General features: G+C 59.1%; 2 protein-coding genes and 1 long non-coding RNA gene across 6 annotated transcripts; 1 reads left to right on the top strand and 2 right to left on the bottom strand.

Moving 5' to 3' along the window:
* Positions 1–163: 163 nt before the first annotated feature.
* On the bottom strand, positions 164–3,712 carry LOC130544310 (uncharacterized). Its single transcript, XR_008960497.1, has 3 exons — positions 3,604–3,712; positions 817–1,349; positions 164–553 (listed from the first exon to the last, which is right to left on the bottom strand). It is a non-coding gene; the product is annotated as an uncharacterized LOC130544310 (long non-coding RNA).
* Positions 3,713–9,307: 5,595 nt separating this feature from the next.
* On the bottom strand, positions 9,308–11,781 carry KRTCAP2 (keratinocyte associated protein 2). Its single transcript, XM_026485241.4, has 5 exons — positions 11,654–11,781; positions 11,241–11,395; positions 11,093–11,156; positions 9,693–9,759; positions 9,308–9,459 (listed from the first exon to the last, which is right to left on the bottom strand). Exons 1-5 carry the CDS (start codon positions 11,655–11,657, stop codon positions 9,339–9,341), a joined length of 411 nt encoding a protein of 136 aa, XP_026341026.1. The 5' UTR covers positions 11,658–11,781; the 3' UTR covers positions 9,308–9,338.
* Positions 11,782–12,389: 608 nt separating this feature from the next.
* On the top strand, positions 12,390–21,443 carry TRIM46 (tripartite motif containing 46). 4 transcript variants are annotated; one of them, XM_026485221.3, is made up of 10 exons: positions 12,390–12,452; positions 13,851–14,112; positions 14,327–14,670; positions 15,320–15,463; positions 15,581–15,676; positions 16,293–16,546; positions 16,803–16,924; positions 17,924–18,226; positions 19,017–19,314; positions 20,307–21,443. In XM_026485221.3, the coding sequence occupies exons 1-10, from the start codon at positions 12,390–12,392 to the stop codon at positions 20,698–20,700; spliced, it is 2,280 nt and encodes a 759-aa protein (XP_026341006.2). In that variant the 3' UTR covers positions 20,701–21,443. The 4 variants fall into 4 exon arrangements, with proteins under 4 accessions (XP_026341006.2, XP_057170797.1, XP_057170796.1 ...); XM_057314813.1 differs by lacking the exon at positions 12,390–12,452 and adding an exon at positions 13,046–13,069; XM_026485220.3 differs by lacking the exon at positions 12,390–12,452 and adding an exon at positions 13,250–13,261.
* The last annotated feature ends 553 nt before the right edge of the window (positions 21,444–21,996 follow it).

The following is a 21,996-nucleotide window of genomic DNA, read 5'->3' as shown; positions in this document are numbered from 1 at the left end:
TCCCCAGAACAGGTTTTGGGGAAAGATAATGAGAAGGGGCTTGCCCTACAACACATAAAGACAGATAATAAATTATAACATTATAATAATAATCAGCAGCAGAAGAATAAACATTCATTGAAGAGCTATGATGTGTCGTGCCCCATGGGACATTGTCATGTTTAATTTTCACCGAATGCCGCGGTAGGTACTTTTATAGTGCCACATATAAACGAGGAAGCTGAAACAGACAGATGGTGAATGGTAAGTAACTTGCAAAAGGTCCTACAGATAGTGAGCAGCAGAGCTATGCCATCCTTCTCGAGGCTTGGTGCTTAGTGATTTCTTAGGTTCTTAGGAACCAGATGATTCCTGGTCCAGGAAGGGGCCGAGAGGGGTCCTCACGGCACCTGGCATTTGCCGATTGACTGACTGCCTTGCTCCAGGCACGGTAATGAACACTCTATGTGCATTGTCTCATTCAATCTTCACAGCCACCATAGGAAGTGGGTACTATTATCTCCACGTCACAGATGAGAACACTGAGGCAAACTCCAGTATAGCACTTCTCTCCCTAGATCAGTGGAACAGAATAAAAAGTGAAGAAATAGATTTAAAAAATATATACCATTTTAGCATATAATAGAGATGGCAACTCAAGCAAGGGAAGATGAATGATTTAAAAACCATTTGCAACTAGCTTACCATTTGAAAAAGTAAATTAACTTAGATTTCAACTTCACACCTTATCCCAAAATAAATTCCCAGTGCATTAAAAAAAACCCACCATAATATGAAAAGTGAGACCGTAAATATGCCATGAGAAACTGGGTCCACCTTTCTCTGTGTGCCACTCAGGCTTCATGTCCTCCAAGGTTGCAGGGTTGGCCACCATCTTCTTCCTCTGAGCGCCCAGACTGTCTCCACAGGTGTCACTACGCATGGTGACCTGCAGTGTTTTTCTTTCCCTGCGTGGCCTGCCCAGGGGCACTGTGGCTCCAGGACCAAGCACAGTGTGAGAAACCCAGCTCTCCTGGTCCCATGAACTAGAACTACTCCAGAGACTCCCATCTGCTGGACGTGGCGTCCTTGGCCTTGGAGAGCGCTTGGCAGAAGCCGTCAGATTGCCATGGTCCCACTCCTTTCTCGGTCTTTCTGCAGACCATCCATCTTCTGCTGCCACAGGACATACTACACGTGATCACAAGCGGGGATGAGAGGCGGCACAGCTCGGGAGATAAAAGTTTTGGTTTTTAGGGGCGCCTGGGTGGCTCGGTTGGTTAAGCATCCAACGCTTGATCTCAGCTCAGGTCCTGATCTCAGGGTCATGGGTTCAAGCCCCAAGTTGGGCTCCATGTTGGGCGTGGAGGCTATTAAAAAAAAAAAAAAAGTGTGGGGTTTTAGAGCCCGGATGTTCTGAGGCTGGGTCCTTGCTCTTTCTTTTCCTTAGCTGTATGACCTTGGGCAAGTAACATAACCTTTCCAAGCCTCAGTTTTCCTGCCTGAATAGTGGAGCCAAGAGTTGGTCCTCCCTCCTAGGGTTGCCCTGGAGATGAAAGGAGCTCATGTCAGCAGGACGCTCACAACAGTGTGGGTATGTGGGAAACACACTTTGGGAGTTACCTTTCACCTCCCCAGCCTCCCTACTGTCTTCTGAAATAAGTTACTTCTGGATCGCTCGGCTCATGTTTGTGGGGGTTTTCAGCTTTTACAAGCTTTGGTGTCAGAGAAAGACAAAATCCAAATCTGGGAGCCCTTATTCAGCAGTGCACTGAGGATGGGGGATATGCGAAATGAGACAGCACACAGAGGAGGGGTTGACTTCCAGGGGGAAGGCTTCCCAGAGGCCCTGAAGCCCCAGCTGATACTGGAAAGACGCATGAGAGTTGTTCAGGTTGGAGGGGGGGCACGCAGGGCCCAGGGAAGCCTGAACAGATTCAGGGAGTAATTCTTTGTGGCCGTCTCTTGGACAAAGACGGCTTCGTGGGGGAGTGGCAGGAGATGACAGCAGGCCAGGGCCAGGCTACTAGAGGCCCCTTGAAAGTATTTGTTTTGGGGGGGGGTGTTGATCCCTGAGGTCAGCGTCTTCACCCCTAGAAGAGCGGGTGACCCCCATGTGTGCCTGAGTGTCTGGTGTGAGGCAGTCAAGTGTTCTGGGCGCCCACAGGCACCAAGGTGAATCCTGGGTCCTTGGGGGAGGCCCCAGTTAGTCAGGTTGCGTGGCCTCCATCCCCGCCCGAGGGCCCCCACAGTTCTACAGAGGGAACAGGACACACACATGTAATTAACAAAACACACCCGCCATTACAGCCAGGCTTGTAGGGGGCAGGGGAGATCAGAGATGGCGCTGTGTTCTGACGGAGGAGGGGCTGTGTGAGTCGGGGTTTCCCAGAGAAGGTAAGCTGGAGGAGACGGTGCTAGCCCGAGGGAGGAGGGCCCAAGGCACAGGCCTGGCGGCAGAGAGAAATACTCGGCTGATTCTGGGCATCTGGCAACTTTGGAATTGAGGCAGGGTGGAAGTTTCAGCAAAGAGCTCAAAACGTGGCTACGGTGTGTTGCTCAAAGAAGTGTGAGCATGTTTAACAAATGTGTGTTAAGCACGGATCACCCATCAAGCCGTGTTCTAGTGAACAAACCAGACAAACTCCCCACTTTCAATGAAACATTCAGTGCAAACAGATAAATTTCCTGCTTCAGTGACCTAAGTGGTGGGAGAGAGACAAGAAACAAATCAATATTTAATGTATCAAGTAATGAGCAGCACTGGGAGGGGAGGGAGAGTCAGGTAAGGGGCAGAGGGGTGACAAGTGCGCGTGTCACAGGCGCGGTCAGGAAGCCTCCCTGAGAGACGTCTGCACAGAAGCCTGAAAGAAGCGGAGAACAGGGTCTAGGCCCCGCGGAGCGCGGAGGCCACGCTGGGAGGAGCCAAGCACGGGCGGTGGGGCAGGCAGCGCACTGGCTCAGCAATGCGGCGGCCCCCGGCGGGTCCGAAGGGCAACTGCAGCCCTGCCTTCACTTATCAAACTGGTCTTTTTTTTTTTTTTTTTTTTTTTTTTTTTTTACTTTAAAATAATCTCTATACCCAATGTGGGGCTTGAACCCGCAACCCCAAGGGCTAGGGTCGTACATTGTACTAACTGAGCCAGCCAGACACCTCTTCACTTAGTCTTGAGCAGGTCTCTCTAACGTCCCTTTCAGCTCACCTCATTTCATTTACCAAAATGGGTGTATCAGTCAGGGTTCTCCAGAGAAACGACACAGGATGGACATACGTATGCAGGAGGTTTGTTTTAAGGAAGTGTCTCATGCAATTACAGCGCTGGCAAAGCCAAAATCCACAGGGTCTCCCTCTGGCAAAACTTGAGTCCAGGGCGCCTGGGTGGCTCATTTGGTTGAGCCTGTGATTCTTGGCTTCGGCTCAGGCTAGGATCTCAGGGTCGTGGGGACGAGCCCGGTGTTGGACCCCGCGCTCAGTGCGCAGTCTGTTCCAGACTGTCTCTCCCTTTCCCTTTGCCTCCCCGCCCCTGCGTGCATGCCCTCTCCCTCCTCCTCTCTCAAATAAATAAATAAAATCTTAAAAAAAAAAAAAAAAAAAACAAACCCAAGCCTTGACTCCCTCCTGACCTTGTGGGGAGCAGTGGACAGAGGGCCGGGCCACAGGCCAGGTGAGCACGGGCACCGCCAGGCACCCCGCCGGCTAGCGGCGTGGGGCAGCGCCACGGTTGTGGCTGAGTCCGAAGGCCAGCCCCTGCTGTATTCCCTCTGGGTCTGGGGAGGGCAGTCTTCAGTTCAAGGTAAGAGGTGAAATCGAGAGTATCTGTAAAGCGTTGAGGACAGGGCCTGGGGCCTGGCGGGTGGCGGCCTGGGGAAGCTCGTCCGACGCCCGCAGGCCAGCGCGCAGGCCCCCCCCCCCAGCCCCTCCACCGCCCCGCGCGCAGTCCCCCCCCCCAGCCCCTCCACCGCCGGCTCCTCCTCCCCCGCAGTGTGAGGGGGGTGTGACTAGCCACGTTTTAGAGTCAAAGAGCTCGCCCAACTCGTCCAAGGACCTTCACCCGTAAGTGCTCAAATCCAAAACTGGAAGGCAGGTCAGCCTGAGTTCAAGCCCCAGGCCGTGCCGCTGTCCCACGTCCTGTCTGGAACCTGGAATTCTCTGAGTCACAGAGGCTGGAAATGGGGCTGGAGGCTGCGGGCAGGAAGGGCAGGGGGCTCCGGCGGCATGGGGGAGGGGTTACTGCTAGACACGCACACACCGCCGCGCGTGCACCTCAGTCCCAGAAACGCCCACGAAGCAGCCAGAGGTCCTGGCCCGTAAGAGGGATGTGTGGAAGGTTGTTCCTGGCCTCTTGACGGTGCAGCGTCACCCGAAAATGAGCGGGGGAGCCCCCTGCTCTTGCAGCTTGAGGGAAGGGGAGTTCTCAGAGAAGAGCTCCTCACAGGCCCAGAGGCCATTTGGCTGCGGTCTGAGCCCCCAGGGCCTCACAGAGACTCTCTCCACATGTGCTAGTCATACCACTGCCCTCTGACAGAACAGAGAGAAGCAACACACCACGCAAGGGGCCCAACGTGCTGTTTATACATATCTCTGGAATTTCCAGAGATATGTATAAATAGAATCATACAATGAATCTGAGATGCCCATTATCGTAGGACTTTATATTATAAAATAGGGCCTGTGGTTCCCTGTGAAGGAAATCTTTCTTTCTTTTTTTTTTTTAATGTTTTTTATTATACTATGTTAGTCACCATACAGTACATCCCCGGTTTCCGATGTAAAGTTCGATGATTCATTAGTTGCGTATAACACCCAGTGCGCCATGCAATACGTGCCCTCCTTACTACCCATCACCGGTCTATCCCATTCCCCCACCCCCCTCCCCTCTGTAGCCCTCAGTTTGTTTCTCAGAGTCCATAGTCTCTCATGCTTCATTCCCCCTTCTGATTACCCCCCCTTTCTTTATCCCTTTCTTCCCCTACTGATCATCCTAGTTCTTATGTTCCATAGATGAGAGAAATCATATGATAGTTGTCTTTCTCTGCTTGACTTATTTCACTTAGCATTATCTCCTCCAGTGCCGTCCATGTTGTAGCAAATGTTGAGAACTCGTTCTTTCTGATAGCTGAGTAATATTCCATTGTACATATGGACCACAGCTTCTTAATCCATTCATCTGTTGAAGGGCATCTCGGCTCCTTCCACGATTTAGCTATTGTGGACATTGCTGCTATGAACATTGGGGTGCATAGGGCCCTTCTCTTCACTACGTCTGTATCTTTGGGGTAAGCACCCAGTAGTGCAATGGCTGGGTCATAGGGTAGCTCAATTTTTAACTTTTTAAGGGACCTTCACACTGTTTTCCAGAGTGGCTGTACCAACTTGCATTCCCACCAACAATGTAGGAGGAATCCCCTTTCTCCACATCCTCTCCAACAATTGTTGTTTCTTGCCTTGTCTATTTTTGCCATTCTAACTGGCGTAAGGTGGTATCTCAGTGTGGTTTTGATTTGAATTTCCCTGATGGCTAATGATTTTGAACATTTTTTCATGAAGGAAAACTTTCTAAAAAATCCTGTAATAATCCTGTTACTAGCATGATTATATTGTAATTTTGTGTTACAAAGTGTTCATTTGGGGCACCTGGGTGGCTCAGGTCATGATCCCAGCGTCCTGGGATCGAGTCCCATGTCGGGCTCCCTGCTCAGTGGGGAGTCTGCTTCTCCCTCTGCTTGCTGCTCCCCCTGCTTGTGCTCTCTCTCTGTCAAATAAATAATTTTTTTTTAAAAAGTGTTCGTTTGTTAAATGTAAACACTTCAAACATGTTTCCATTTTTCTTCGTCTTGAGGTTTACCTGGAGCCTCAGCAGACACAAGGGACCCGTGTCCCAGGGGACAGCTGTGAACCACGTGGGCCCAGGTGGAAGAGAGCTGGTTGGACTGAAGGACGCCCACCCCAAGCCCTGGGTTGCAAAGGCTGGGGAGAAGGGGCTGGGGAGAGGGGGCAGGGGAGGGGGGCCTGGGGACGGGGCTGGGGACTGGGGGCAGGGGAGGGGGGCCTGGGGACGGGGCTGGGGACTGGGGGCAGGGGAGAGGGGCAGCTGGCTCTGGTGCTTCCTGCCAGGCTCTGGCTGTTGGTCCAGGTGATACAGGTGCCTCCCTCTGGGGCACCAGGGGCTTCCCTCTGTGTCTCTAGGAACCCCAGCGAAGAGCCTTTCCAGCCCAAGTTCTGTGTGGCCAGCTTGCTCTCAGCCCCGGGGGGCTGGGGAGATAGGGTTTGGGAGCAGGATCTTGGCCCTGCCCCCCCCCCCCCCCCCAGCAAATTCCACTCCGCTGGGAGAGGCAAAGCAAGGTACCTAAAGCAGAGCAGTTAAGTGCCACCAAGTGTGCCCGCACCGGGGTTCCGGCCATTGTTTGCCCAGGAGGCAGCTCTGGCTCTGTGACTGACCCTAAGTCAAGGAGAGTGGAGAGGGCAGGCCAGCCCAGAGGCCCCCGGAGGGGGCAGGGCCTCCTGCTTCCCATTCTTTTATGGTCCCCACAGTACCCGGGCCTTCTCTGCTCACAAAGAACTTCAGAGCTGGCTTTTGACTGAACCTTTCCCCTTTGTGTCTGTCTCTGCGTCTCTCAGCATCTCTGTCTCTACGAGTCTCTGGCTCTCTCTTGTTTCCCAACATCCTTCCCGAGCCCCTGGGGAGCAGAGCTGGGGGGCCGGGCAGTGGGAACCGGACTGCGTCCTGTTCTCACCAAGGACAATAAGGGCCGGAAAGGGCTGGAGCCAAGGCCTGGCGCGGACTCTCTCGCTCCCTGCCTGTCCTGGGCGCTCCCCACCCCCAGTACAACCCTGTGGTGTCCCCTCCCTCCAGTGCCAGTCTGGGGAGGAGTCCAGCCTCTGCAGGGGATTAGGGAACTCTCTTCCCTTCCCTTCCCACTGCCCTCTTCTCTCGTGGCATCACCTCCTGCCCAAGACCTGTACCTCCAGGGCCAGGAGCCACTGGACTGTCCTCCCCTGCCTGTCTCTCCACACGTCCAAGGCCCCCTCCCCCTGTATTATTTACTCCTGTTTCCGGAGCTGGTGGCGGTGCTGGCGGGTGGGCGGGTGTCAGGGCCACGTGTGAGGGAGCAGGAGGAAACATCTGGCTTCCCTCTGTTCTCCAGGGGCCCACCGCCTCTCTCTCCCCCAGGCCTCCAGCCACTGGGGTGGAGTGGAGCCCAGGGGAGCAGGGGCCAAGAGGTTAGCGCCTTTGCCCTTCCCGCCTTCAGGCCTCCAGAAGCCATGATGGCCTCACACCCCCTTACTTAATGATGGTTATTAGTGGGTAGGATGCCCCCCTGCCAGGGTTAATTAGTAGGTTAAGGCAGGCAACCTACAACTAGGCACCCCAGAGATAGGCTGGGTGGAGAGCTGAGGTCGGCCCCAATCTGCCTTGTAAACGCACCTGTTCCGGAAGGGGTCATTATTCCTGAGCCACTCACTGCCCCTGGTCCCTACACAGTGGGCGGCAGCCGGTGCTCAGATCGCTTGGCGTGGCTCTGGCACCTGCTCTCCAGCTCCTCCCCACCCTCCCCTAGCCTGGCCCTACCCAAACTCTCATCTTGAAGCCAGGGTGCCCACAGGTGGCCAGATCCCCCGCCCCCCAGGCATCTATGCTCCCTGGCCCTCTGCCCACAGCTCCCACCCCTGTTAGGAGGAAGTCAGGGTTTGACAGATGGAGCCCTAGAACCAACTCAGCCTCCCCTTACATCCAGGGTCCATTTTGGACAACCTGTCATCCTCCCCCAGAGGGTCCCACGTACCACAACCCTCTAACCATCACTAGGTAAGTTAGAGCCTAGAGCACCCATTCCCTCTCAGGGAGGCTCTGGTGTCCCTTGAACGCTCTTTGCCTCCGCTCCCAGGGACACTTGCTTCAGATTCCAGCCCCCAAGGGCCCAGTCCTTCAGGGCCTTGGAGGCTGGCTTCCACCTGGACAGACTTGGGTCAGAAAGGTGAGACCAAGGGGCAACCCTCCCTAGCCCTCAGGGCAGGCTTGACCGGCAGATGCGAGCTGGTGGCGCCCTCTGCAGGCATGCTGGACACACTGCACAGCACTCCCCAAGCTAGGGTCTGAGAATAGGGTTGGGATTCAGGCCACCTGGATGGGAGTGGGTGGTGTGCACCTCTAATTAGAGGGAGGGGGCTCTAATCCTTGACCAGAAGTCCTTCGATTCACTTCTTCATCTCCATCGGGACTTCATCCCTACTTGGACACATCCCACGTACAGTATTTTGTCACCAGAAAAGCAGGTTCTGTCAACCAGCCCACGTCTTCACTGCCCACGATCAAGCACTATGCAGGATACGAAGCTGACCACAGCATTGTGCTCGCTCTAAAACCCATGCCATCCAGCAGGAGGGAAGATGCCCCAAAGGACCGGTGAGACGCCCCTCTGGGCACAGAGTAGGACCTAAGAAGCCACATCCTTCATTCCCATCAAGGTTAGCTCCGAAGCTGGTGGCTTTGTTCCTATCATTTTATATGCTTTGCTAAAACATAGCAAGTCCATGATCTCTTAGCTACGAGACAGAGAAGAGAAACTGAGGCACCCAAACAAAGAGGATGGGGCAGCGATCAACCTTGGAGTCTTTCTAAACACAGGCATCTTGGGACGCCTGAGCAGCTCAGTCTGTTAAGCGTCTGACTTTGGCTCAGGTCATGATCCTGGGGTCCTGGGGTCGAGTTCCACAGTGGGCTCCTTGCTCAGTGGGGAGCCTGCTTCTCCCCTGCCTGCTCTGCCTGCTGCTCCCCCTGCTTGTGCTCTGACAAATAAAATCTTTAAAAAAAAAATTTAAACACAGGCATCTGTCCATCCTGGAGCTGAACGAATGGGTCCAGGAGGGCGACATCAGTAGGGACTTTCCTCCCAAGGACTTGGAGCAGAAGGGGCAGGAGGCTTGTTTGCTCGGGGCGAGGAGTCAGAGTAACAAAGCCCCCAGAGGTGTAAATGAACTTCCCAGGGAGTTGTAGGGGTGAGGTGGCCTCTCCTCCCCTTGTTCTTCTGTTCCAAGATCTGTTCCACTCTGACGGGCAAGGAAGGCTTCCTGCACTACAGCTTTGACCCCTTTTCCAAAAGGTCAAGACGGCAGATCATCCATGCGCTTTTCTTCCACAAGACTTTCACACAAGCACTCACGGCACTGACAGCAGCCAATAAACATTTGCCAGAAACGAACCTTGGAGGAAGGCAAGCCCCACTACCCCCAAGGTCTGAAATCAACAGGTATCTATCTGCCACCACATTCCGCACACCCATGCAGGCACGGGCGGTAGAGGCCACAGCATATCACAGCTCACGGAGCTACAAAGAATCAACTTTATTGGACATTCAGGTCAATTTCTCTTTTTGCCCTTCCCCGTGACCTTGGCCGGTGTGAGGACAGGCGCCGCTGCCTGGTACAGAGCGGAGGAGATCTTGTTGATGTAGTACAGGCCAACCATGGAGAAGATGAAGCTGCACGGGGGAGACAAGAAGGCCACGCCGTCGGCGGGTGTGCTGCCGGCCCGGGGCCTCTCGGCGGCCACAGCGGCATGCGGGGAAGAACCCGGATCAGGGGTAGGAAGATGGGGCAGGGGAAAGGAGGGAGAACAGCGTGGGGGAGGGCGGGCAAGGTCTGGAACCCTTACAGGGGGTTCCAGTGCCAAAGGACAGGAGGCCGCACCCCTCCCCCGCTGTGAGGCACTTACCAGGTGGTGACGCAGACTCGGTGGATGAGGCCAGATGCAAAGAGAGCCAACAGGAGGCAGAGAAGAACTGGAAGGCAAGAGGGGACAAGGAGGGTGGCGGTCGGAACTGCAAACACCAGGCATTGGTATGTGGAGTCTAGGGGAAATCTGGGGCCCTCTGAAACGTGGGGAATCTGCTGCGAGGAGTATGGCATGACATCAGCAGGAGGACTTCAGATGCCCTCAGTGACACCCAGGACTTGGAGGGGGGAGACGCATGCTCATTGCCAGCTCTGTCCCGAATATCGCTTCCCTATCCTGGCTCTCTTACAATATAAAGGAAAAGGAAAAGTGATAAAGAGTCTGAAGGGCAAGGTTTGCTCCCATTTGGGAAGGAGAGGCAAGGCCTTTCCAACAAAAGCCAGCCACTAAGGACCAACTCATTAAACTAGGCGGCCAGTGGTGGAAGCTGAGGGCCTCACTGCCTGGAAGGAGGCTGGAGGGCAGGGCATCTGAACGCACATGCCCATGGAGCAGGAAAGGGTCCAGGCTATCTAGCGTAGGACTGGAGAGAAAGTGGGAGGCTAGACCGCAGGGCAGACGCCACCTGCCCAGCCGGGGAGGGCGCAGGGGGTCAAGAACCCTGCCCCACAACAAAGGTTTCTTTCAGAAGCCTAGAAAAACGGTACACATGGAAGAAAATCTCGGAGGTCTGGAGGCTGCTGCAGGGGAGGAGCTCCGGGAGGCCTCAGGGCCAGGTGGAGGGCCCGCCAGCCAGCGGAGGAGGGCAAGTATGCGAGGGCCACAGGGCGGGTCTGTGTTCTCCCGCAAGAGGCTCCTCGCTGCCACCTTCACACCTGTGACATCCCTCAGGTGATCTGGCCTTGACTCCTCAGTTGCTTTATGAACTTAGTTCTGCATAAATAACTAGATCATCAGCTCTCCATTAAATGAGCTGTAACGAGTATCATTTCAAAGAGGAAATAACCTAACATTTATTCGAACTTGGTCAGGATTCCCGTGGACACAGACATCTGGTGTCTCTAACACCGAAGCTCTTCACGATCATCTCAAATGCACAGAACCCACTAACACTCGTTCAACTCCCCATCAACACCCCTCAATGAACGCGGTCCTGTGTCCTCCCCCACACCTTCCCAAGGACTATGCAAAGGCTTTCTGCACGGGCCCAGGATCCTCAGAGCCCCCCTGGGAACTAGGCTTCCTGCTCGCAGGCCTTCCTCCAGACCCGAGTCCAAGAGCTCGGGGAGGTGCTGGACCCCAGGCTGGCAACCGCCTCCATAGGTCTCAGCGTATCTCCTTCTGAACCACCTTTACCAACCAAGCACCTGGAAACTCAGTGCCCCGTTGGGGGCGGTTAGAGCAGACGGCTGAAGCACTCGGCCCCCATTTTCACTTACTCTCAGGGAAGATCTTGGCTTGGAATCCTTTGCCGAAGACCAGATTCTCCAGATTATTGAAGGCCTGGTCGAGGGAGTTAAGGGCAGGCAGAGCGACGGGGCAGAGCGGCGGGTTCCCTCCCCCCTCCCCCCAGCGCAGGAAGGATACAGTGAGCGAGAAGACGAACAGGCCGGAGCCCAGCAGGCCCCCCTGGATGGTGAGCCACTCGGTGGAGGCCAGCTGGCGACTGTACATCTGCATCCCGGCGAAGAGCAGCAGCGACAGGAGGGAGGAGAGCGCCAGCGACGTGCCCGTGCCCACGGCTGCAGGGGAGGCGAGGACGCGAGGCGCGGGGTCGGGCCGGGCCCTCCCGCCCGCGCCGCAGGCGGAGCCGGCCCCCGGCACCCCCGGGGCTGCGCACCCCCGCCGCGACCCCCCGGCGTCCCCGGCATCCCCGGGGCTGCGCACCCCCGCCCCCTGGGGCCCGGGACACGTCAGCTCGGCGGGCAGAGGACCGGGACAGTTGGCGCGCCCCAACCCCCCACCACAAGTCCGTCGGGGGATCCCGCCAGTCCCGTTACCCATTGCGTGCTGCCCCCGAGCCCAGTCAGCGCCTCAGGCCAAGAAACAGGAGAACCGAACCCGGGCGATCGGCCGCGCGCATGCGTCAGCCCCACTCGCGGGCTCGCTTCCTCCCCCACGTCTTGCTCGCGCTCCCTCTAGGCGCCCGGCCGCAGCGCCCCCTGCCGGCAGGGAGGAGATATTGCGTCCAGGAGAGGTCTTGGCCACCGCCCTGGTCCCCGGTCCTTCCCCGCGCCCCGAGCGTCTGCTGCCCTCAGCGCAAGCCGCTGGGCCCGTGGCCCGTAGCCTCTAGCTCACCTCTGTCTTCTCTGTCATCTCTAGTCCCGTTCCTCACACCTCCCTCCCCCATGATCATGGCCTCGCATCTCCAGTGGACTCGTGCCCAAACCAAAATCTAGTCCTCCCATTCTGAAGCCCATCTCCTCTGAAACTATCCTCCCGTTTTATATGAGTAAGATTAAGGAGCCAATGAAGAATGCGAACATTAGAAGTGGCTCCCCCTCAAATACCATTCCATGTCACCCAACCCCCCGACCGTCTTCCGAAAACCACGTGGGGAGAACTATTTCCCACCTCCTACCTCGACGGGCGCTGTTCGAGGCTGTCCCTGGAGCATGCGCAGTGACATCTCACCCCCACCCCTCCCCACACCCCCACCGGGCTCCTGCATTAAGCCCGGGGTTCGCAGCCGCAGCCGGGATCGGGCACCCGGGGGCGGGCGGGCATGCTAGGGCCATGGCTGAGGGTGAGGATATGCAGACCTTCACTTCCATCATGGATGCACTGGTCCGCATCAGTGTGAGTTAAGGTGGGGTCGAGGGAAAGGGGAGGGGGAGGATAGGGGTCCGGGGCAGGCCGGGACCTTGGACAGGTGGCGCTGAGGCAAGATGCTGGGATGTAGAGAGGGGGCTGGGGATGGCAGAAAGGACTGCGAGGGTCGGGGTGCAGGTTGGAGAAGGTAATCCCGGGGCAGCCCGGAGGTGAGAGCCATGGAGGCGTCCCTCTGCTGGGGTGTGAGGACCCGGGAGCTGCCCGGATGCGGCGGTTTGGCTGGGGTAGCCGCCAGCGGTGCACCAGGGCTGGGGCTGCAGGGCCATGGGGCTATGCCATGAGGAGGGGGCGTGTGTGAGCTTGGATATTTTCCAAGAAAACTGAGGCTAGGTGAGGGGCGATGAAGGAGCCGCCCCCAGGGTGCAGTTCCAAATTTGGACCCTTCGGCGAGACCCCACCCCACTGCGCCCCCACTCAGGGCTGCCTCCGAGCCCACGGTTGTCATGGCAACCCGTGCCCGGCTCTCCCAGGGGCGGTGCCAACCCTGCTCCCCCCCACCACTTCCTTCCCCCTCCCTGCCTGTCCCTCCCTCCTTTGTGTCAGCTGCGCCCCTGACCGGGATGGCTGCGAAGAGAGGGACCAAGGTGAGGTGTGGGGGTGGAGCATAGCTTGAGGACCCCCTCCACCAAAAAAGGGAGGGGTACTTCCGGTGGGGAGGGGGCAAGTAGGCGGGCGCTTGTTTCCCCGTCGCTTGGGGAGGGGGTTGTGGCTAGTCAGGTCGCGCCGGGGGAAGGAGCGGGAGGGCCGGATGGTGGAGGGCAAAAGGGAATGGGTTAGTATCGGGGACCCGAGGAGACGGCTGGGGAAGCGAAGGATGGGGAATGGAGGCTGGGGCGGCCGCAGGCTGAGCCGCGGCAAGATGACGGACGCGGTGAGCAGGAGGATGGAGAGCGTGCAGCGCCTGGCTATAGGGAGGAGTCACGCTGGGGAAGGGGGGGGGTTGCCAGAAAGGGGGGCGGGGGTCTGCACCAAGCTGCAGAACGGGCGGCGTCCTTGAGAAGCTGGTGGCCCAGAGATGGGGGGGTTGGGGGCAATGGCCAGGTGAGAGGGGCTGCCCGCCCAGCGCCCGCCGGGGGAGTGAAAGAGGTGGGGCTTGAGGCCGGGGGTGGGGGGCAGGTGCTCCAACCAGGAGTTCCAACCGCCCCTCCGCAGGCTTTAGCTCTCTGCAGGAGGAAGACAGGCAGGAGCCAGAGCTGGGAAGGTCTATGAGCCGGGCCCAGGCCGGTGCTGGGGAAAAGCCCCACATAGCTTGCCTTGCCCCTTCCTGAGATCCCTTGGGTTTCTAAGGGCAGCTGAGAGGCCTGCTGAGATATGCCCCCCCCCACCGTGTCCGTGCTCTGACCCAACCTCCTGCTCCCTCCACAGACAAGCATGAAGAACATGGAGAAGGAACTGCTGTGCCCAGTATGTCAAGAGATGTACAAGCAGCCGCTGGTGCTGCCCTGTACCCACAATGTGTGCCAGGCCTGTGCCCGGGAGGTGCTGGGCCAGCAGGGCTATATAGGCCATGGTGGGGACCCCAGCTCCGAGCCCACCTCTCCTGCTTCCACCCCTTCCACCCGAAGCCCCCGCCTCTCCCGCAGAACTCTCCCTAAGCCAGACCGCCTGGATCGGCTGCTTAAGTCAGGTGGGGCTGGGTCCTGTGGGGTGGGGGTGGGGATGCTGGGATGTCCGTCGTGGTCCGGGGCCTCTGTCTCGCTGAAGGTGCAGACACTGTTCCTTCAGGCTCTAATGGGAGCTGAGCGCTGGCACAATAAAAATTATCTTTTGAATTGAACGAACTTGCCCCACACTCGGCCAGCTGTGACTTTCAGTTCCCTCCCTCTCTGGCACTTCCACAGGCTTTGGGACATATCCCGGGCGGAAGCGAGGTGCTCTGCATCCCCAGGTGATCATGTTCCCATGCCCAGCCTGCCAGGGTGATGTGGAACTGGGGGAGCGGGGCCTGGCGGGGCTGTTCCGGAACCTGACCCTGGAGCGTGTGGTGGAGCGCTACCGCCAGAGCGTGAGTGTGGGTGGCGCCATCCTGTGCCAGCTGTGCAAGCCACCGCCACTAGAGGCCACCAAGGGCTGCACCGAGTGCCGGGCCACCTTCTGCAACGAGTGTTTCAAGCTGTTCCACCCCTGGGGCACCCAGAAGGCCCAGCACGAGCCCACCCTGCCCACCCTCTCCTTCCGCCCCAAGGTGAGCCAGCGGAGAGAGGGGCCTGGCAGTGCTGGCTGGGTGGGGAGCGGGCACGGTGGGCTTCCCAAGGGAGGCGGGCAGAGCTTGCCACTGCCAGGCTCCTTGTTCTGTAACTACTACAAAGAGGGACTGGATCAATGTTTAAACCTCTTGGAGCCCCATCTTCCCGTCTGTGAGTGAGAATGATTAGATCTGCCCTACAGCACCCACACCCTGGGGGTTATCGAGGGGATCCCAGGAGGTAGTCTGTGAAAGTTACCCCTGGGCTAAAAAGGTTTGTCTGCATTCATTCATTCATTGAGCAAATATTTATCCAGCACCCTTGCGCCTGGTGCTATTCTCGGCATTGGGGATGGCAGTGAGCAAGATGGACAAGGTTAATTATTAGCCACAAGGCAGAGATTAATTATCATCATTCTTGCTGTTGCCGCTCTTGTGGAGGTGGGAGGGAGGGAGGGAGGGAGGGTGCCGGGGACGCTCACTTCCATTCCGGTGCACGCCACCAGGTGGCACTGTGGAGCACCCCAGCCGGACTCCCCTCTCCCCTCGCCCGCCCGCCCGCCAGCCAGGCTGCACACTGCTTCTGCTCCAGGTCAGCAGCCTTAAACCCACCGTTGGCCGATGATGTCATTGCTCTTTCTGTCCCTAGGGACTGATGTGTCCGGACCACAAGGAAGAGGTGACCCATTACTGCAAGACATGCCAACGGCTGGTGTGCCAGCTCTGCCGAGTAAGGCGCACCCACGGAGGGCACAAGATCACACCCGTGCTCAGCGCCTACCAGGCCCTCAAGGTGAGGACCCTGCCTCGCTCCACCCGCGCCAGCCCACACGCACACCCTCTTACACCTCCTCCCAACTGCCGGCTTCTCCGAGCTAGGCATGATGCCCACCTCTTTCTTCCCCCTCAGGACAAGCTGACAAAGAGCCTGACATACATCCTGGGAAACCAGGACACAGTACAGACCCAGATCTGTGAGCTGGAGGAGACCGTGAGGCACACTGAGGTGAGGGAGGGCGTGGAGGTGGGCCCAGGGCCCCGCCCAGGAGTGGAAGCAGGAAGGGGCTGTGGAGGGCCTGGCCCAATCCCCTGCTTGACAGCTCAGGAAGCCCGTGTGGGGTCCATGGCTGTGTCGAGGGGAACAGTGTGGCTATCACCCAGGATCAGGACAGCTTGGAGAGCCTCGGGGACAGAGCTCGGATGCCCTCAGGCTCAGCCGCCCGCTGAGGACGACACACTTCCCTGGAGCTAGGGCGAGGCTCCGTCTCTGGCACCTTCTGCCAGGCTGCTTGAATCAGCTGCCGTGGGCTGACACGGGGACGGGCAGTAAGGATGGCCCAGAGGCAGGGCACAGCAGTGCGGTCCGAGTGGGCGGTAGCCTGTTAGTCATGGTCTCTTATCTGGGGGACTCCTTACAGGATCAGGATGAAGGTGTGGGCATCCAGGAAGGGTGGCACCGAGTGTCAGGAGCCGAGCCCATCTGGGTGTACAGGTGTCTTTGGAGCCATGGGCCTGGCCTTGTGGGAGCGGCCGGGTAGCGTGTCCCTGGATCTGTGGTGATCCCAGGGAGGCTGGCGCAGGTGCTGCCTTTGAGGAGATACTGAGTGCTGCTCTCTGGGCAGGTGAGTGGTCAGCAGGCCAAGGAGGAGGTGTCCCAGCTGGTGCGGGGACTGGGGGCTGTGCTGGAGGAGAAGCGCGCATCGCTGCTTCAGTCCATCGAGGAGTGCCAGCAGGAGCGCCTGGCCCGTCTCAGCGCCCAGATCCAGGAGCACCGGAGCCTGCTGGATGGCTCAGGTCTGGTGGGCTACGCCCAGGAGGTTCTTAAGGAGACAGACCAGCCTTGCTTCGTGCAAGCGGCCAAGCAGCTGCATAGCAGGTACGCGGGGGCGCAGGCTCCCGGGGGGCAGGGGTCACGGGTGCAGCCAGTGTCTGAGCCGGTGTCTGTACTGCTGTCCTATGGCGAGGTGGGTCCTGAGGATTGTCACCAGGCCAAACTGATATCCAGCTTACCTGAAGGGACCGGGAGGTGACCCAAAGCAGGTGCCGAGGCTCTAGGGACAAGCGAGGCAGAATCAAGGGGAAGGGCAGCTGCCCAGATGGGAGTGCCTGACCCTTGCCTGCCCCCATGCCAGGATTGCCCGAGCTACGGAGGCCCTCCAGACGTTCCGGCCAGCTGCCAGCTCCTCCTTCCGCCATTGTCAGTTGGACGTAGGGCGTGAGATGAAGATGCTGACAGAGCTTAGCTTCCTGCAAGGTAAGGAGGTGGCCAGGGTGGCCCCGCGCCCAGTTACAGCCTTCCTCCCTTCTTCCCCAGCAGCGGGCCCGGGGGGCAGTGCCCACCAGGGACCTCCCTGGCCTCCTGCCCAGCCTGGCCAGCCGCCCCTCCCACCTCGCCCACCCGGCCACACCGTCCCACCGCGCTCAGCGCTGCTTCTCCCTCTCTTTGTTTGTAGGCTGTGGCCACCGCGGACTCTGCTCCGGAGCACCCCAGGCAAGTCAGCGGCCCTGCCCCGGGGGCCCTGCCCTGCCGCCCCCACACAGCTCGGCCACCCATTCATTGCTTCCTTCTCTGTCCTGCCTTCACTGGACTCTTGGTCCTCCCCCCACCTTCCACCAGTGCCCTCTGTCTCTCTCTGCCTGCCCTAAGCTCCTGCCTAATCCTTGCCCTTCTGACCTTTTGTCCTTGGGATTCTTGCCCGCTGGACTTTCCTTCTCTTCCCCTTGACCTTCGTCTCCTGCCATCGTCAAGCTTTTGCTTGTCCTCTGTTGTCCCCTGTTTTCTGCCTTGCTGGCTCTCGCATCTGTCTCCCTCCTACTCTGCCCCTCCTTCCTGTCCAGTGCTCTTTCCCCGGCTTCCAGTGGCCTCTGTCTGCCTTTCCCTGGGGCTCCTCTTTATTCATAGAATAAAAAAGTTCCTAGAAACAAGGGTCCCCATCTGGTCTAAGACCGTTTTTGACAGAGGAGGAAACTGAGGCCCAGAATTGGGAAGCAGCTGCCCTAAGGCTGCAGTTGGGAGGATGGCAGGCCAGGACCGTGCGAGGCCTCCTGCCTCCTGCCGGGTGCGCACCGCCTCTCCCCTGCTCCCTTGGGCTCTGCCCTGCCCCTCCCTGCCTGGTACCCGGATGGCCTTGCCCCCAGTTCCCTCTCACCCACACTCACCCCCCCGGCCCCCGCTGCTTTCCCTTTTCCTGCCTGCCCTCCGTGTTAGGCCCGCGACCAGGCCCTGACTGACCCCCGCTGTCTCTTCCCACAGTGCCCGAGGCTCCCGTCATCGACACGCAACGCACCTTTGCCTACGACCAGATATTCCTGTGTTGGCGGCTGCCCCCCCACTCGCCACCTGCCTGGCACTACACCATCGAGTTCCGGCGCACTGATGCGCCCGCCCAGCCGGGTCCCGCCCGCTGGCAGCGGCGAGAGGAGGTGAGGGGCACCAGTGCCCTGCTTGAGAACCCTGACACAGGCTCTGTGTACGTGCTGCGTGTCCGGGGCTGCAACAAGGCCGGCTATGGCGAGTACAGTGAAGATGTGCACCTGCACACGCCCCCAGCACCCGGTGAGCGGGCAGGTGGGCGGGCGCGGGGCACACTGGGACCCCCCCCCAGCATCCGGTGAGCGGGCAGGTGGGCGGGCGCGGGGCACGCTGGGACCCCCTCACCGCACTAACAGCTGGTGCTGGGCGGGCACTGGGGAGACAGCACAGTGGGCCACGCTCAACGACTCTGGAGCTTCTAGCCAGCGGTGGCTCTGGGCAAGTCACTTGCCCTCCCGGAACTCCAAGCCCCTCTTTCTTAGCGATAATAATAGTGTTATTGCTGTGAGAATGAAGCCAGTGAGCTTCCAACTCATAGTAAAGACTCAGTGAAGGTTAGGACGGCGTCTCTCCAGACAATAGTCTGGCCCCTGGGGTATAGGCATAATACTGGAGCATCACCGCCCAAGTGGGGTGTAAGGGCCAGGCGCGAGCACCAGAGCGTGCCCTGGAAGGTGTAGGTCGGTGGCAGGGGCAACGTCACCAGCTGGGACAGAGCAGCAGTGGGGACTCGCCAGTGGGGGAGGGGTGGGAAGAAGCACTGCAGGTCACCTGGGTCTGGGAGACTGGTTTCTGGGCCCACTAGTACCCACTAAAACTCTTCCTGGAGTCCCATACCCATTTGAGGTGCCCCCTTCTTTTCTCCTTGTGTCCCCCATGCAGTTCTCCAAGCCCTGGTCCCTGGAGCTCCCGCCCACCCCTTGGCAGCTTGTTTCACATTCTGAAATCTGCCAGTGTCCTTTGCTGACAGCTCACGGCTTCCACGGCCTGGGTTTGTCCCTCAAGTCCTTTCTCTGTCACTCCCCCACTGCAGTCCTGCACTTCTTCCTGGATGGCCGCTGGGGCACCAGCCGAGAGCGGCTGGCCATCAGCAAGGACCAGCGAGCGGTGCGGAGTGTTCCAGGGCTGCCCCTGCTGCTGGCTGCCGAGCGGCTGCTCACTGGCTGCCACCTGAGCGTGGACGTGGTCCTGGGAGATGTGGCCGTAACCCAGGGCCGCAGCTACTGGGCCTGTGCCGTCGACCCAGCCTCCTACTTGGTCAAGGTGGGCGTCGGGCTGGAGAGCAAGCTTCAGGAAAGCTTCCAGGGCGCCCCCGATGTGATTAGCCCCAGGTCAGGCCTCTTTGGAGGGGATGGAGTGTGGGGGTCCTGGGTGGGGGAGCTGGGGACACGATGGGGGTGGCAAGGGGAGCTCTCGCTGGTTGGGGTGGAGTGGGGATGTCTAGGAGCATGGATGCCAGGCTGGGGCCTGGGGCTGGGGCAAGCGTGGGCTTAGCACAAGTGCTTAGAGAATTGGTTTTCAGAGGAGCCTGTGGCTGGGCAGAGGGCTGCAGGAGAGGGAGCCATCCAGTGGTTCCCATCTGTCCTCAGGACCACCGCAGCATCTCTCTCTGAGAACCTCTGCATCTCCCAACATCCTGTTCCAACACGCTTTCTCCGAGAAACCCTCTCTCCTCCCTTCACCACGTCTGTCCTCAACATCCTGAGATCCTTCCCTTAAAATGTCCAACTCCATCCCCTCTACTGCCAACGCGCTGTTTAACACCCCCCAACACATATGCCTCCCTGAACCCTTCCTCCTGGCACTCTATCCCTGAATACCCCATTTCTTCTCAGTGCTCTTCCGCCAACACCAATCCCCCCACCCCGTGGCACCCCACCCCCACCTCCACTCCACCTCTCTCCCGACACCCACCTTCCCAGCAGCTTTCTCTCCCCAGTCCCTCAGTGACGAAGCCCTATCCTCAACATTCTCGAACCCTCCCCACGACCCTCCCAGCACAATGTCCCCATGTGGTTCTCCTCCCCACCTTCTTGTCTCCTATCTCTTCCTGGCGCCCGATCCTCACCTCCATCCCTCCTCCTCCTTCTCCGCCACCTCTCCTGCCAACGTGCCTGCTTTCGATACCCCTTTCCCGCTGGACTCACACCCCTGCCCCATATTCTAATTCTCCACCCAGGACCTCCGCACGTCCTCCCGGGACCCCAAATCGATCTTTTCAACAACTTGCTCCCCAATGTCTCAGCCCTCTGCCCCCTCCCCCGCCGTGCCCCACTCCCTTCCCCCTCCCCCAACACTCTCCTACCCAACTCCGCTCCTGCAGGTATGATCCGGACAGCGGGCACGACAGTGGTGCCGAGGATGCCACAGTGGAGGCATCTCCGCCCTTCGCTTTCCTGACCATCGGCATGGGCAAGATCCTGCTGGGGTCCGGGGCCAGCTCCAATGCAGGGCTGACGGGGCGGGACGGCCCCGCAGCCAGCTGCACCGTGCCCCTGCCGCCCCGCCTGGGCATCTGCCTGGACTATGAGCGGGGCCGCGTGTCTTTCCTGGATGCCGTGTCCTTCCGCGGGCTGCTGGAGTGCCCTCTGGACTGCTCGGGGCCCGTGTGCCCTGCCTTCTGCTTCATCGGGGGTGGTGCGGTGCAGCTCCAGGAGCCAGTGGGCACTAAGCCTGAGAGGAAGGTCACCATCGGGGGCTTTGCCAAGCTGGACTGACCCTTTCTGGCCCCTCCTGGGCCCTGGCCCTCTAGGCCTGCTGGAGCTGGGTTATTCCTCCGGCAGCTTCTCCCCAAACTCTTCCTACTATGTCATCCTGTCCCTTACCCTATGTCTGTGTATTCCCGGGGCCTTCTCTTGATCAAGGGACTCTCCCCTGCTCACCTTTCTAGATGTCCCCCATTCTCTCCATTGCCTGTTAAGTCATGCCCCAGCCCCCACCAAGCCTCTGGCCCACACCCTGCCCTTAGCATCCTACAAGTCACGGACAGAGCCCTCCCTGGGCTGACTAGGAGGGGGGGCACCCGAACACTGGGCATGACCCCAGCTCTGTGCTCTGCCCTCCGCCCGCCAAGCTCCCTGCCCCATCGATGCTGAACTGCAGCCTTGGGGTAGGCAGACTTTTTGGCAGGACATTGCCCAGGCACTCCCTGGTGAGGAGAAGAGGACCCTATCATCCTGCTTGAGTTGCTGGGGTCCCCACACCCCTCGGCCGCATGCCTGTATTTCTCCTCCTCCCTCTTGCATGCTTCACCCTGTCCTGCACCCATATGCCAACGTGCCAAGTCTCCCTGGGGGCCCCAGCCAAGGTTGCGTGTCCCTGGTGGGCTGGGCTAGGCACGGCCCCCGGGGCCTGCTGCTGCCCCTACAGTGGGCACTGCCAGGCCTGTGCCAGCGACAGCCGCTATTTTCATGGTTTATAAACAATAAACTATGTTGCCAGGCACATCTCTGCCTTCCCTGAGCCCGACCGTCCCTTTTCATTTCTGTGCTGGGTGTGTGACAGGTGGGAAGGACCCAGGGAGCCCCACTACTGCTCAGAGCAGGGGTGCTCAGAGGATCTGGTGCCCGAGGGAAAGAGGGCCCAAGCAGGTGCTCCCAAGCCTCCTCCCGACACATGTTCTGGCTCAAGCCCCAGCCAATGGGTGGCCTACTGGGGGCGCATCGCACTGGCGGCTGCTGGCCATGGCAGGGCCCAGGCCCCCAGGGCATGTGGTGAGGGGGGCGCGCACCGCGCCTGGGCCCAAAGGGGTCGGGGAACCAGAACCACTTCCCCATTCCCAAGGTGCCTGCAGCAGACCCCGCCAGCCAGGGAGGAGGCCGGGCTGGGCGCCAGCGTCCGGATCTGATGCTGTGCTTATCACGGCCATGTTGACTCTGCCTGTTATCGCTGCCCACACACTTACTTCACACTCTGCCAGCTAAGAATAGAGGCACTAGGGGCACCGGGCCAAGGGGAGGTGAGGGCGTGGCTGCCGCCAGCCCCCAGCCCAGGAGAGGGGAGAGCGCTCCCGG

Source organism: Ursus arctos, unplaced genomic scaffold (genome assembly GCF_023065955.2).
Source record: "Ursus arctos isolate Adak ecotype North America unplaced genomic scaffold, UrsArc2.0 scaffold_2, whole genome shotgun sequence".
Classification (NCBI taxonomy): Eukaryota; Metazoa; Chordata; class Mammalia; order Carnivora; family Ursidae; genus Ursus; species Ursus arctos.
Note: the sequence above shows the minus strand (reverse complement) of the source record. Positions and strands in the feature narration are given on the sequence as shown.